Source organism: Heteronotia binoei, chromosome 21, assembly GCF_032191835.1.
Source record: "Heteronotia binoei isolate CCM8104 ecotype False Entrance Well chromosome 21, APGP_CSIRO_Hbin_v1, whole genome shotgun sequence".
NCBI classification, from domain to species: domain Eukaryota; kingdom Metazoa; phylum Chordata; class Lepidosauria; order Squamata; family Gekkonidae; genus Heteronotia; species Heteronotia binoei.
Window position 1 is genome coordinate 53,166,112 of NC_083243.1, and position 14,986 is coordinate 53,181,097.

Sequence of the window (14,986 nt, forward strand, 5' to 3'; positions counted from 1 at the left end):
TAGGGCGCCAGAAAGCCCAGCACCGGCCCTATTAGGGTTACTAACCTCAAGGTGGAACCTGGAGTTCTCCTGGAATTACAGCTGATCTTGAGATGACAGAGATCAGTTCCCCTGGAGGAAATGGTAAGTTTGGATGGAGGACTATATGGCATCATGTCCATGCTGAGCTCCCTCCCCTCCCCAAACTCTGCCCTCCCCTCTGCCCTTAAAAGTAACTTCAGCAACAATTGCCACCACAACACAAGGGTCTTCAATGTATTACAGTGTCTTTGATTTTAAAAGGGATCCTGTTAAACAGAGCCTCTGCCTGAAATATAGGCAATTTGCTGTTAAAGTTCTGCATAACCTCACTCCAACATTTTGTGGCTGGCTCTGCCTCTTAAAGCAGTGATTTTGTGGCTAGTTCCACCTCCTGCTGCAGCCATTTTGTAGAGATACCCACCAGTCTGTGTCAGAATTCCAAAGGTGCCCACAGGCTGGAGCCCTAGAGCACAGTCAAAGTACACAAGTCAACTATGAGGCACTTTGAGAGGATACCATGGGACACTTCTCAGAATCCTCTGCAGGGAGTCCATGTGCTCTTCCTTAGCACAGTACATGCACTGATGTGGAAAGACAGGAAATTTGAAAAACCCTGGTCTACTGTGATTGGCAGCAGACCTCTAAGTGTCCAGCAGGATCCTTAAATTGGAGATTAAAATGACTGAATCAGGGATTTTATACATGTAAAGCATGTGCTCTATAGTGGCATGGCTCTTCTCCAAGTTTGTTTTTTTACTACACCAGTGTATCATGTGATATACTGTGAAATAGAGGTTAAAAGTGTAGTTGAGAATCATAGAGAATGTTCACCAACTGATTAAACGAATTGCAGAGTTGCTCCAGCTAGTCCGAGCTTGTCATAATGCCCCACAGTAGCCCTGTAGATTAAAACTGCATTTGATGTACATCGTGTTTTATATTCAGTGTGGACCTTTTGCTGACTCCCTACATTACTTCATTTATACTTCACTTTTGTCCCCAATGAGGACCCAGAATGGCTCACAACATTCTCCCTTTTGTTTTATCCTCACAACAATCCTGTCAGGTAGGTAAGGCTGAATGTGGGACTGGCCGAAGGTCACCCAGCAAGTTTTCATGACAGAGCAGAGATTTGAACCTGGGTCTCCTCCTTGATTCTAATCTATCACTCTAACCATTGCATAACACTAGATCTCAATGCGGGACACCTGTTCCACTCCTAGTCCTCCTTTGCTTGCTGTAATTTGAAATTTAAAATACAAATTTCTTTGAGGGGTTCTGAACTATTATTGCAGGGCAGGATAAAAATTGAAGCAAATAAATAAAAATAATAAATAAAATATTAATAATTCAAGTATTCTTGAGTTTCTTTTCTTCACAGGATCAAGAAATCCCTATGACTTTGGACTCATCCTAAATGCCTGGGGTTTGCAATGTGCACTTTATTACAGGGATGGGTAGTCCAAGTGAAATCAATTAGCCCAAGAAGTTTTTCAAGACGAAGAAGCACTCATGTCAGTGTTGGGGTTGAAAAGAATTACTTTGGAGACATGGGCACTAATGGATGCACCAACATATGACTGTGTCCATGCACCATCAAAAGCATACAGGTCCACATCCTTGATCTAATATTGTTCAAGTGCACAAGAAACCCTCCGGGCCACTTTATACACTTAAGAAGTTTCTACAGTGTAGGATGTGAATCCTTTGGATGGAACACCATCTGTGCAAATAGTCTCTAGCTGCTTGACCAAGCCCTGGGAAGCTGTATTTGGGCACAGCGTCCCAGTACACCATGTGTACACAAGATGTACCTCTCCACCTGCAATCAAAGCCGAAGTTTCAACTTACACAGACATGCCTTCCTGCCAGGGTTTCGAAAGGTGTTAAGAGGCCCCTGGCATCAGGTTGCACAGGGACACAGCTCTGCACGCACAGGAAGCTGGCGCTGTGCCTCAATCATCCCGCATGCCACATAACTGATAACAGCGCACATAAACCCACAGTCACACACCCACACACACCATGTTCCTTCTCATCCGCCCTGTCACTTTCTCACACCTGGACAAAGAGGATTACCAGTTGGGACAGGCCCAGCATACACACAACAGTCCTGCAAGCCGTACAGCGCGAAGGCAGGGAACACTGAAGGCTCTGGCGGGACGCGCCCAGGCGCAGCCGAACTGGCTTCGGTGACCCCCTCCCCAAGGCCTGCTTTCCGGCCTGAGGTCACCGACTCGCTGGCACAAGGTTTGTCTCCTCCAGACACGTGAGGCGCGGCTAAGGGAACCGCCGGGCTGGCCCCGGGGCCTGGGGGCCCCAGAGCAAGGGCGGGAAGCCGACTGGGAGGTGGGAGGAGCTGGAAGTTGGAAGGCGGGCACGTGGCCCTGGGGCAGCTGGAGGTGCAGCCGGGAGCCTGCCTCAGAGCAGCCGGAGGAGCTAGAGCAGCAGCCTGCCGCTCTGTCCTCTTCATTTCTGGGCACCAAGTTGGAAGGCTGCCTGCCTGCTGCCGCTGCTGCTGCTTCGGGGCACAAGAGGCTCTCCTGGCTGGCGCCGGGCGGCTACTGCTCCTGGGATCTACGTGTGCCCCGCTAAGGGGCCCCGAAGACGCGACGTCCGGGCAGACTCGGGGGCGGCTGTGCCCGCTCTTGTGGTCTCCGTTCGCAATCGGGACGTCCAAAAGTGCGGAGCCCACCGCGATGCCAACTCTCGGCGGCTTCCTCGTGGCTCTCGCCTTGCAGATGGTGGGCGCGAAGGTGAGGGATGCAGCTTTCGGTGTTTCAGTCCTCCGCTTCCCGCAGTGGCAGGTGGGATCTGGTTCAAGCTCTGGTGGGGCTACTACCCGGCCCCCGAAAGACGCCCGAAGCCGGCGCCGCTGCTGGGCGGGGTGGGTGGGTGGGTGGAAGGGCGAGCGGGTTCTTCTGGCTGGCGGCTCAAAAGAGCCAGCGAAGTGTAAGCCGTCACTGTCCCGCTTCCGAACAAGAAGCGCCTGGGCTGAAGCCCTGAAGAGACGCCTCTCCTCTGTCCCTGCAGCCTTGTCCCGACGGGTGGCGGCCGCCTGAGAACTTTCCCAGGGGAACTCTACCCGAAGAAGGCAGGCAGGCAGGCAGACCTTTGAGAACTAGCCTGAAAAGAGGTTCCGGGGGCCGGGGCTAAGCCCTGGTGAGTCCCGGCATGATTTAAAAGCCCTGCTGTCTTCATGGTATTTCATATTACACTTAAAGGTGCTCAAGCCCCCTAAACACAATATCCCCCGGCCCCCATCTCAGGAGGTGTAGGGCCAAGGCAGGATTGTTATTAGTCCGAGGAAGATCTCCTGTACCTTTTCAGAGCCACTGTCTGTCATGATTTTCCATGTTCCAAAGCAGAGCCTTGTCATGGAATAAATCACTTCCAGGGCTTTAAGCCCAGCCTCAGTGAAGTCTGCAGAGCAGAGACCTGAGGGGCAAAGTAGGGTCCACAGCGGCTCAGCGGAAGGGCAGCTGCTTGGCATGCAGAAGGCCTGGAGTTGAGTCTCTTGCATTTCATAATCAGACAGTGGGTGATGTGAGAGACCCCTCCTTGAGACCCCATAGAACAGTGGCCCCCAGCCTTTTTGGCACCAGGGACTGGTTTTGTGAAAGACAGTTTTTCCACAGACTGGTGTGGCAGGGTGCTGGGGGTTTTGCTGCCCCAGGCTGCCCCCAAGCCCACACCCCATCCCTGCCCCCCACGGGGGTCTTTAAAAAAGGAGTAGGCAAAGGTCTCTGCCTCACTCCGCAGCCCAATTGCTAACAGGCCATGAACCGGTACCAGTTTGCGGCCTGGGGTTGAGGACCCCTGCCGAAGAATGGACTGGCTCAGTAGAAAAGCAGCTTCATGGTTATTAATTCATATCTGTGGATGATTAGAGAAGCGTAATCTCCAGCAATGTCTGGATCCAGCAAGTTGCCCACAATGCAGCCTTGTGGAGTGTTTTGTTTGCTTTTAAGATACACCTCACCCCTGTCACAAAGATTCCTCTGGTTTGGGGCGGGGAGGGGACAAAGAGGGTCTTGGACAAGAGAAGTGCAAGAGATACTTTCTGGGATTCTGCTCAGCCCCAGTGAAGTCTGCAGAGCAGAGACCTGGGACTTGTTTCCCAGGTTTCTTTTGCAGAGGGGAGAGGGAACTTCTCCTGTGAATGGATAATCTCTCCCATCTCCTGACCCCAGCTTGGGGGGAGCTTGTAGGGCAAGAAGCCAATCCTTGTTTCACAAGCTTCCTTGGCGATCAGTGTAGAGGGAGATTCCCTCTCTCCTTCTGGTTCTGGAGAAGCTTTTCTTTCTCACATGAGTCACATCCCCCCCCCCCCCCCCCCCGCTGAAGGGAAGCAAATAGCAAGCTGCAGGGGAGAGAGCAAGGGCTTGCACCTGCCCTCTTCCTGTAAGCATGCCCCCAGTCCATGGTAGCAGGAGGCACACATACACACATGGTCCTGTTGTTACCTATTTTGTGGGATTTTCCTCTCTTGTGAAGGTAAAAGGGGTGGGCAGGCAGTCAAGAAAGAAACCTCCCTAATGGAGGGGGGGGCGGGACAAGGCACTTTGCTATTAAGAGACAGAGAGAGAACAGATTGGATTTATACCCTGCCCTTCACTACCTGGAGTCTCAGAGCAGTTTACAATCTCCTTTCTCTTCCCCTCCCCTAAACAGACACCCTGTGAGGTAGGTGAGGCTGAGAGAGCTCTCCCAGAACTGCTCTTGAGCAGAACAGCTCTGAGAGTTATAACTGACCCAAGGTCATTCCAGTAGGTGCATATGGAGGAGTGGGGAATCAAACCCAATTCTCCCAGATAAGAGTCCATGCACTTAACCACTACACCAAACTGGCCCTCTCTAAGGGTCTGATGTGATGTGTTTGGGGAAGGGGGATTTCTGGGAGGCATATCGGTTCAGAGCCAGTTTGGTGTAGTGGTTAAGCGTGCTGACTCTTATCTGGGAGAACCAGGTTTGATTCCCCACTCCTCCACTTGCACCTGCTGGAATGGCCTTGGGTCAGCCATAAGTCTCGCAGCAAGAGTTGTCCTTGAAAGGGCAGCTTCTGTGAGAGCTCTCTCAGCCCTACCTACCTCACAGGGTGTCTGTTGGGGAGGATAAAGATAAAGGAGATTGTGAGCCACTCTGAGACTCTTGAGATTTGGAGTGGAGGGCGGGGTATAAATCCAATATCATCTTCTTCTTGGTTGATTGGCAGTGTAGTGTAGTTGTTAAAAGTGTTGAACTAGTATCTGGGAGACCTGGGTTCAAAACTCCATTCATGCCATGAAAGCTTGCTGGGTGATCTTGAGCCAGTTATACTCTCCCAGCCTAACCTACCTCACAGGGTTGTTGTGAGGATAAAATGGAGGAGAAGAGAATGATGTAAACTGCTTAGTGTCCCCATTTGGAAGAAAGGCGGGGTATAAATGAATAAAATAAATTTTGTGAAGGATGTATGTGGTCATATTGTAAGAGAAGATATCAAAGTTCTCCTATCCAAAATCCTTTAAGCTCATTCAGCGCCCCCGCCCCCCATTGCACAATTCTGCTTGTGGCCAGGATGATTTTTCTCTTGGGTGCTTCCGTTTCCTCTGGAAGCAACATCATTAATTCACTGAGTTGTTGCAGAGAATCTAGATGACATCACTGTCAAGCCTTTGCAACCCATATCCACCCCCTTGTTGTTCTCCTGCTTCTTTTGCTTCTAACACTAGCAGTTTTCTCTGCAATCAAAACCATCCATTTGCTTAGCTGTGCCAGAGGCTCATCTGGTTTAGAGAAGTTGGTGATGTAAACCTCCACCCTTTCTGAATTGCTTGCCCTGCATTTCCTAGTTGTTCTGTCACTGTTTTTTCTCCTATATCCCTGGAGCTCTTTTAGAAAAGTTAAAATTCTGTAGATTAGCAGGTCAGGAGACTGAGTGTATTACTAGATTCCTCCCATCTTCCTGCCAAACAGCTTTGTATACTAACAATGAATAAATGAACAGATGGTTGGTGGGATTTTAATTTGCATTGGTTGCTTGTACCCAAGTATGGACCAAAGTTCAGTGCTAAAATCTGTCCTGCATAAAGACGACCTCATCAGGTAGTGATTCGCAGTCCCTCATTTTATTTGTGAGGGGAACCTCCACAATCAGAGGCATTAAACTCTGAACCCCAGAGCTGGGAGGCAACATCAGAGGTCTCAGCCTCTATGCCCTGTTGTTGGTCCCCCAGATGAACTGGTTGGCTACTGTCTGAGACAGAATGCTTAGATAAACCACAGGTCTGATCCAGGAGGGCTCTTCTTATGTGCTTCAATGGAGACCCAGAGCAGCTTGCATCAATCTTCTCACAACAACGCAGTGAGGTAGATTAGGCTGAGAAAGTATAACTGTTGCAAGGTCACCCAGCAAATTTCCGTGGTAGAGTGGGGATTCAAACCTGCCTCCCAGATCCTAGTCTCACACTCAAATTACTGCACAGCACTACTCCATTCTTTCTCCCTTCCCCAGTAGTGCTGACAGAAGAAAGAGGCACAGGGGACTTGAATATGGTCCAAAATGGGGTACCCTTGTCCTTTAATCTGCCCCTCTCTCATGTTCACCTCTTTCCTTCTATTTTGGATCACTGAACATCTTAGGTGATTAAGCTTTTGAAACAAAATTCTATATCAGCCCAACAAAAGATAACTCCTAAAGTTTACCCAATGTCTCTGAATAAGTGTATCAGATATATGTGTAGTTAAAAAAACAAAATGCAGGGATTTAGTCAAATTAGATACTATTTTAGCAATCACTTTTCAGCACATAAAAAGGACAGTGCTGTGCAAGCAGGGGCAAGGTATAGGGTTCAAGCTGGCATTTTTAGTGCTTCTTGTTACTTGCTTATCTAGTTCATCTTGGTTGTGAAAATTGATTCTCAGATGCTGCATTGATACTTCCATGATCAAATCCATCTTCGGCTGGAATAAGTTTTGAGTTTCTTGTTTCCAGTCAAATGCACTAATGATAATGGTCCTGCAAAAGGTTCCCTTTGACTTCAAGAACTAAGTTAGAGTCTAATGGCACCTTTAAGACCAACAATATTTTATTCAGAGTAACGTTTCACATGCAGGCACACTTCGGCATGCCATTAGACTCTTTGTTCTGCTGCTTCAGACCAACACAGCTGCCCAGCTGGATCTATCATCCTAGAACTATTCTTTAAAAACTTTTGTTTAACATGGCTATTTTTTTCAAACATCGATTTATACCAGTCATCAAACGCACAGAGACCACTCCTGTTTGGAGCACCTTATTCACTCCTTTTCCATTCTGTTTCTCAGTTCAAAGGGCATCACTGTCTCATCATCTCGGATCTGTACTAGTTTCATCCTTCCCTGCTCAATCCTCTATTATATTTTCAAGGCACAGAGATCTGTGCATTAGAGTGACAGCTGATGGTCAGAAGCCGAACTGCAGTTTCTTTCTGTAATTCAGTAAATTGTATATTGCTGCATGGGGCATGAAGGAAGGCATGACAACATCACTGTGAGTCAAAGCGGAACTGGAAAAGTGCTTCATTTTTTAAACAAGAGTTGCTGCAACTAAAGCTTGCTTGGAAATAAGATCCTTTTACTTGGGAACCTTTCCCTCCTCGACTCTCAGATATGTGTAGATTGATTGTATTTAGTCCCTGGTGAAGCAAAAATGCTTGGTACATGCTCAAAGGGATTGTCTCCATTTGTATTTCACATATTCCTTCTCTGGTTCTAGTATAAAAATGGTCCCCCCCCACCAGAACTGTTTTAATGTAGTATTTATTTTATATTTATATTGTGAAAGAGCTTGAAACTCCTGATGTGCAGAAAGGCGGAATATGAATTTATTAGTGAAATTAATATGTTGAGTTACTTTTTACTGTACTAGATTTCTCCCCCCCCCCTTTCTCTTTCTAGCAGGAAGACTTGTTTCCTCAAAACAGCACCCCTGAAGTGGGAGGTGAGTGTGAAGCTTGCCTGTCTCGTGCAATGTTTTCTAATTGTGTGATGCCACTAGCTGCTTTGTTTTAGGCTTTGTTTCAAATTTCTGTAATCCTAGTCCTATTACATTGCTTATTAGATATTTAACCCTACTGATTGCATTGACTTGCACTGTGTAATCCAAATGGTGCATATTTCTCTTTCTTTGAGCATGTCAGAAAGTTGTTAGTTGGTTCAAACAGGTAGGGAACCTTTTTCTGTAGTTATTAAGATTTCTAAAGATATGACTACACATTACTCAGAACAAAGTTTGAGTCCAGTGGCATCTTTAGGAGTGACAAAATTTTATTCAAGGTGTAAGCTTTTATGTGCAAGCACACTAATTCAGAATTCTGTTTCATTGTATCTGAAGAAGTGTGGAAGTTTATACTTTGAATAATTTTTTTTTGCTTTTAAAGGTGCCACTAGACTCAAACTTTGTTCTGCTACTTCAGACCAACGTGGCTACTGACCTGAATCTAGACATTACACAGTCCTTGTGTCATGTCCTCCATAAGGACATACTATCAGACGTGTGCTAAAATGTCCTCTAAGTGCATGAAGGCTAAGTTGGGATCAGAATCACTATGTGCTATTTTTGGGCTTAAAACAGCTCTAGTGGGATGCTGTTTGTCCTACTGAACAAACCAGTACATGTAGAGTCCCAGTGGGAGGAAACAGCACCCTCTGGGGCTGTGTTGCTGGTTGGCTAAATGGTGCATGGGGAAAAGCTTAAGTACCCTCTTGGGAGTCCTGATCTAAATTGGACTCCTGTGTGCCTGATAAATGAATTTGTAATAGGGAATTCAGCACATGTCCAAGAGAAAGTCCTTGTAACCCTGACACAACAGAAGGACTGTGCAACGTTTAGTGAAGCCTTACGAGTCGTGGACAAGAAAGGAAAGATGGAAGAGTATACCTTGGAAATGTGTTGCTAAATGAACCCCTAATACCATGAAACTAGTTCTTCATCCAGGTTTCTTTATGTAGAAGACATGCATCCCACCATGGCTGCAATCTGGATTAATTGGAGCCACCAATGGAATGCATGCCTAGCCTTTGAGACATTTTTGCAACATAGTAGGATATCACTCCCCTCTGCCAACTGCTATTCTTTATTCCTTTTCATTTTTTTGCTATCAAGTCACAATTGACTTATGGTAACCCTCTGGGGTTTTTAGACAAGAGACATTCAGAGGGAGTTTGCCATTACCTGCCTCTGCATAGCAGCCCTGGTATTTCTTGGTGGTCTCCCATCCAAATACTGACCATGGCCAACCCTGCTTAACTTCCAAGATCTGATGAGATTGGGCTAGCCTGGGCCATCCAGGTCAGGGCATAACATGACTGCTGAAATCATGATCTCTTTCTGGCATCTTTTCCAGTCCTATCATTTTATGATGTTTGGAATCGCAGCTCCTGTCAGCCCATGGAAAAACTGGTTAATATTGTGTCTGAGTACCCCTGTGAGGTGGAGCACATGTTCAGCCCTTCCTGTGTCTCCCTGCATCGCTGCAGTGGATGCTGCGGAGATGAGACCCTTCAGTGTGTACCAACAGAGATTACTAACGTCACCATGCAAGTAAGAGATTGTTCTATGCATTCCTGGTTGTCATGAAGCCACAACTCAAATATTTTGTTTCCTGTCCCACCTTGCAACAATACAGTCTGTTCTTCTTGACTGCACACCTTCACTGAGCTGTGCACATTTGGGGAAAGAGCAGCTCATCTTGGTTGAATTAGGAGTTATTTTAAACATTTGGTTTAAATGGGTCTGGAGGTTCATTTCCCAGATGTTCCAAAGCTTTCGAAACCCACAATCCTGGCAGGACAGAGGCAGGCAGCCCTGCTATGAACACAAATGAGGCAATTGGCTCAGAAAACAGGTGCTGAGGATCCTTCTGGGAGACAGAGGGGTTTGACACATGGGGCACAAACTACTGAGAAGTTCTCCTCCACAAGCAGCACTAAAATGAATGGAAGTTCCTTTGGTCCCCATATTAACTAGTGCAGGGGTGGCCAACAGTAGCTCTCCAGATGTTTTTTGCCTACAACTCCCATCAACCCCAGCCAGCATGGCCAATGGCTGGGGCTGATGGGAGTTGTAGGCAGAAAACATCTGGAGAGCTACCGTTGGCCACCCCTGAACTAGTGGAATAGTGGAGAGAGGGTGGCTGCTGCTTGGAATTTCTGACTAATGCAGCAGAATGTCTTTGGCTGGAGCTAGCAGGAATAGATAGTGACAGTAGAGAAAGAAATAAATACGTGGGGGAGTGACACATGTTTTGCCCTTTCAGCTCCTAAGGATGAAATCCGGGGAGCAGGCATCCTACGTGGAGATGTCATTTGCTGAACACAAGAAATGTTCGTGCAGGTATGGATCTTGATTGTGGCCGATTTGAGTATCCTGTTCTTTGGGCATCCTGCTAACATGGTTGAATTCCTGCTGGATCAAGCAATCTCAACAAGCCTTTCACCATGTCACCTAGTGACTTTTCTCTTACAAGCAGAGTTAGGGCTTTCCAAGACAATTTATGCTTTAGATTTATCCAGTATCTTGCTTGTAGAATAATACCAGTTGTCTGGAATCCTAAACATGGAGTGAGGCTTGATAACATTTGGATCCTGATATTGAAAGATACTGGGAGGGTCGATGGCTCAGTGGTAGAGCATTTGCTTGGCATGCAGAAGGTTCCAGGTTCAATCCCCAGCACCTCCAGCTAAGGATCAGATAATGTGAAAGACCTTGGTCTGAGGCCTTTGTTCAGTCAGCCAAAGTTTTTGCTTCTTTAGTCATGGCACCATCCCAATAGAATGGCCAGCTAAAGGGCCATTGGTTTTTCCATAAAGTTGCAAAGCTGTTTTATTTTGGAGGGCTTTTCATTAATGTCCATGATTTTTCAGATATTCTAATGTTTTGTGTGTCAGTGTACTGGTGTGTTTTTAACTGGCATTAGGCTTTAATGTTGATCTTACCTGGTTTTAGAGCCATTATGTATTTCTTTTGGGAGTCTCCTTGAGATCTTTTGTGGAACTGTGTGATGTACATCTTTCAAATAAACAAATTAATTTTCACAGAGTCTGAAAGTCACTTAGCACTCTCTTTTATCTCTAACCACCATGTTTTCCCTAGGCATATGGGCAATTGATTCATGTTGGTTAAAATGGAGGAGAGGAGAATTATGTAAGATGCTTTAGGTCCCCATTGGGGAAGAAAGTAGAGTATAAATTAAGTAAACAAATGAACGAATGTTGCTCAAAGGTTGTTAGTGAGACTTAACTTGGGTTTTGAGGCCCAGGTAGAAATTATTATAAGCAGATGTATAGTTCAATTGTAGACTAACATGGGATCGGTGAGCAATGAAAAGTGACAAAAGATGGAGACACAAGTCCGTTAATGTAAGACAGAAAGGGACCTGCAGTAACTGTTCCTCATGAGGATGAGATCCTCATTTTACTGACAAGTAAAAGTGCAAGCTCTTGTGATCATTTCTGTAGCTTCAGATCCCTTGATACCTATGATTTTTGTAGATATCATATCTTTAACGTGACTGTGTAACTTTTTTCTCCATAGGCTTCGCCAAGAGGTTCCAAAGCCAGGGAGGTAAGTAGAATTTATAGGGGTTTTGGATTGAAGGACTCTCTGCAGGGTTATGTTCTACCCACTCTTTTCCCCCCCTCTCATTGTAAAGGAGGAGGAAACCCAAAGGAAAAGGAAGAGGAATCAAGATGAAGCGTGCAAGACACAGACTGAAAGACTGATCTCTATGTGAGTGAATATCAACACCAGCAAGAGAGGGAGGAATAATACTCTGAGTCATGGATAGAGAAAGATAGCTACTTCTAGCAATGGCTGGTTCCAGGTTGCAGGCAAATCTTTTTATGGATGATGTGCAGCTAGTGGATTCCACTGCACAGAATAAAAAAATCACAGCTATTACCAATCTGAAAATATTTTTTTGTTTTTGGCAAAAAATATGAATAATATACACATGGCTTTTGTGCACAATAATTAACATCCCCATAGTTCTGGATTATGCCTTTAGTTTGGTCATGCAGCAAGAGGTTCCAGGACCAAACAAACATGATTTATGTGACTTCTGCTACTGGGAATAATTTCTGAAGTGCACTTTGTCTTCATTGCAATTTCCAGTCAGCCATCTAATACCATAAAGTACAAGTCAGGAGTATAAAGGCGATTGGCTTAGTGGCAGAAACATGCTTGACATGTATGAGCTGATGATTGGCACTAAGCAAATGATGTATGGAAGCTTCTGTGAACAGAAAACAAGAAGAATATCCTCATCCAACGTCTAAGTCCCATTGAAATCTATGGGGCTTAAATTAGTGGTGGCTAATTTATCCCATTTATTTCAGGTGGACTTGAGAACAGTGTTCCAAAGATTAATTTTTTATACCAAATGTCCTTGAACACCAAATGTGTTTCATCCCCACAGACTCCCTCCAAAATTTGGGAGAAGGAAAATACCATAATAGCATTCTTCTGCTAAAATTCTTTGGGTCTCAGAATGCTCAAGGATATATTGTATTTGAGATCTTTGCTTAATACCACTTTGGGGGTTGTCTTCCCACAGAGTTTTGCTAGGATCAACATGCAACCATCTTCATTTTTAGATAACAGATCAAGTTATAGACCACACTGGCATATATTAAACATAGAGGCTTTTGATTGACTAATGATTTTTTATTGATTGAACGTAGGTTCTTAAAGAGATGAATGGATTATGTTTGACTAGATTGCAAAGTATCAGTGAGAAGAGGCCTTTTGGAGGGCCCCAGGAGATAAAAGAGCAATCCTAGGCGGGTCTACTCTGAATTCTTCTTTGGTCTACTCAGTAGGGCTTACTCCCATGAAAATATCTTTAGGATTGTGCTATACAACATTTTTAATTAAGGGAGAGGTAATTTACTGTTTCAAGCTGTCTGCTAGCTTTGTATGCAGAACAGAAAGAAAAGCCATCTTCAAATCTCTTTTTCATTAAATCTGCAGCAAAGAGGGCGATGATGATGCACTTCTGTGGTCCCTCAAGATTCCCACGACCCAAGAGATTTTGCTTGGTTGCTGGCCTCACCAATTAATCAGGGCTAGGGTGAAACTTTAATCTGCAACTAAGTCTTTTTTTGTGGACAGTTTGCACTGGCTTATCAGCTAAAGGTTGCACCCTTAATTAAAATGCATTTTATTTGCTATATATATCTTTAGAGCTCGCCATAAAATATTTCCATTTAATAAAGGATTCATAGCCTTGATATTTAGAAAGAACCAACAGGAAAGGGCTGAATGACTTGTTTGCTTTTGCTGTCCAGAAAGTAACCTTTAACCTCTCAGGAGGAAAAATTAAAATAATTGTTTGTTTTAATGGACTTCAAAGTTCTTAAGTGCAAGACAAACAACAAAGAATCCTGTGGCACTGGTAAAGCCTAGGAGATTTATTACGGGATAAGTTTTCTTGGACTAGAAGTCACATGCCACAATAAATGTTTGTAAGGAGCTGCAGCAAGCAGTTTGTAAGCAGTTACAGCAAAAACTTGCTATTTTTGCTGTAACTGAGTAATCCCACTACCCCTCTGAAAGTTATCTACAGAGAACGAGAGGTTTGTGGAAGGAACTGATGATCCTTGGAAGTTTTTCAAGGCAGCATATTGATAAGGGCACAAACCATTTTTGAAGGCACAACTTTGTTTCTCCAGCTCTGAGGTTCCTCTTTTAAATCTGTGCCCTGCCATTGTAGTGTCTTTGAACTCCTTTGCCTAGAAGAAGAAGAGCACATATTAAGAAAACATGTTGCCTAATGAAGGCTGCTGGTGGTAGTAAGGCCAGATATTCAGAATCAGTCTGGATAGAAAACACTGATGTAAATTCAGTGGTAAGGTGGCTTTTTGTTTAAGTACAGAGTTAAGGTGTAAGGGCCAGGGTACAAAGGGCTGCTTTAGGTGCACACAGTGGGCTGGGTTTGCCCAGTGGGATTTTTAGCTTTTTCTCTTCAAGCAGCAGACTCTGAAACCATATTACAAACTACTTCTTGAAAATGTCTTGATTCAAAAAGGATATGAGTATGACTGGGGGAGGGGGGTTGCTGCTAGTCAAGCCTTAACCCCCAAGATGAAGGTTAGAATCTCCTTCCACACTGGGAGACATCTGCAGAGTTTATTTGTTCCTTTTTTTTGCAGAAAGCTGCAAGACGAATTAAAAATGTGATCCCATATCAGTTAATATAGCACTATATTCCACATAAAAATCTAGCAGTGTCCATGCCTACTACATTTTTATTTGTAAATGCTCCGTTCAGCAAAGGTGCTGCTTCTCACAAATTCCATTTAAATGTTGGTTCTTCCATCTTTGCATTGTATAGTTACCTCTGCTTCTCGGTTTAATTAGGTATTTTCTGTTCACTCACGGTTGCTGCAGCATTTATAAATCAGTCCTTAATCAGTTTGTATGTTCTTATGTTTTAATTACTGCATTTTTGTGCAGCTAAAATGATAATAAAATATTTTTTTCTGTAATTTTTTGTTATTGAAGTGCTGTAATTGCACGATCATAAAAATTTAATTAGCAATTAATTGCCTGGGCTACAAAGAGAAAAACAAGGATCCAAAACTGATTAATGATAGATTCAGGAGTGCCTTGGCTTCTGCAAGTAAACAGAAAATAACTAAGCTGATAAACAAAAGCAACAGTAACTTAAGATAAAGAGGGAATGGGCAGCATTTACAGAGACAGCAGCCCTAGGAAGCCTCACAGTTTGCCAGACTATGGTGAACTGACTTGTTCTGCAATTGCACTGTAAGTTTTAAAAGAATGGCCACAAATCAGATTTGAAAAAGACAACACAGTAGACACTGAAATGCAACTGTCTGGCACAATGTTATCTAGATTGTCCATAAAATTTGAGTGTATGGACAATGTCCAATAACTAATGTGGAAGCAACTAAACCAATTAAATGTAGAACAGAGCAA

The 14,986-nt window shown here is 44.6% G+C and overlaps 1 protein-coding gene across 3 annotated transcripts; it reads left to right on the plus strand.

Annotated features, from left to right (window-relative positions):
- The first annotated feature begins 2,695 nt into the window (after positions 1 to 2,695).
- On the plus strand, positions 2,696 to 13,385 carry PGF (placental growth factor). 3 transcript variants are annotated; one of them, XM_060261930.1, is made up of 7 exons: positions 2,696 to 2,777; positions 7,942 to 7,984; positions 9,390 to 9,586; positions 10,302 to 10,378; positions 11,579 to 11,608; positions 11,697 to 11,777; positions 13,016 to 13,385. In XM_060261930.1, exons 1-6 carry the CDS (start codon positions 2,721 to 2,723, stop codon positions 11,764 to 11,766), a joined length of 474 nt encoding a protein of 157 aa, XP_060117913.1. In that variant the 5' UTR covers positions 2,696 to 2,720; the 3' UTR covers positions 11,767 to 11,777; positions 13,016 to 13,385. The 3 variants fall into 3 exon arrangements, with proteins under 3 accessions (XP_060117913.1, XP_060117912.1, XP_060117915.1); XM_060261929.1 differs by having other exon boundaries at positions 11,697 to 11,773; XM_060261932.1 differs by having other exon boundaries at positions 2,698 to 2,777; positions 7,945 to 7,984; positions 11,697 to 11,773.
- The last annotated feature ends 1,601 nt before the right edge of the window (positions 13,386 to 14,986 follow it).

What these genes read in the sequence shown, in the direction of transcription:
- PGF (XM_060261930.1), top strand. Translation starts at nt 2,721, where the DNA reads ATGCCAACTCTCGGCGGCTTCCTCGTGGCTCTCGCCTTGCAGATGGTG. An exon ending in CAGCACCCCTGAAGTGGGAG is followed by an intron (nt 7,985 to 9,389) that starts GTGAGTGTGAAG and finishes CATCTTTTCCAG; the next exon opens with TCCTATCATTTTATGATGTT. An exon ending in CACAAGAAATGTTCGTGCAG is followed by an intron (nt 10,379 to 11,578) that starts GTATGGATCTTG and finishes TTTTCTCCATAG; the next exon opens with GCTTCGCCAAGAGGTTCCAA.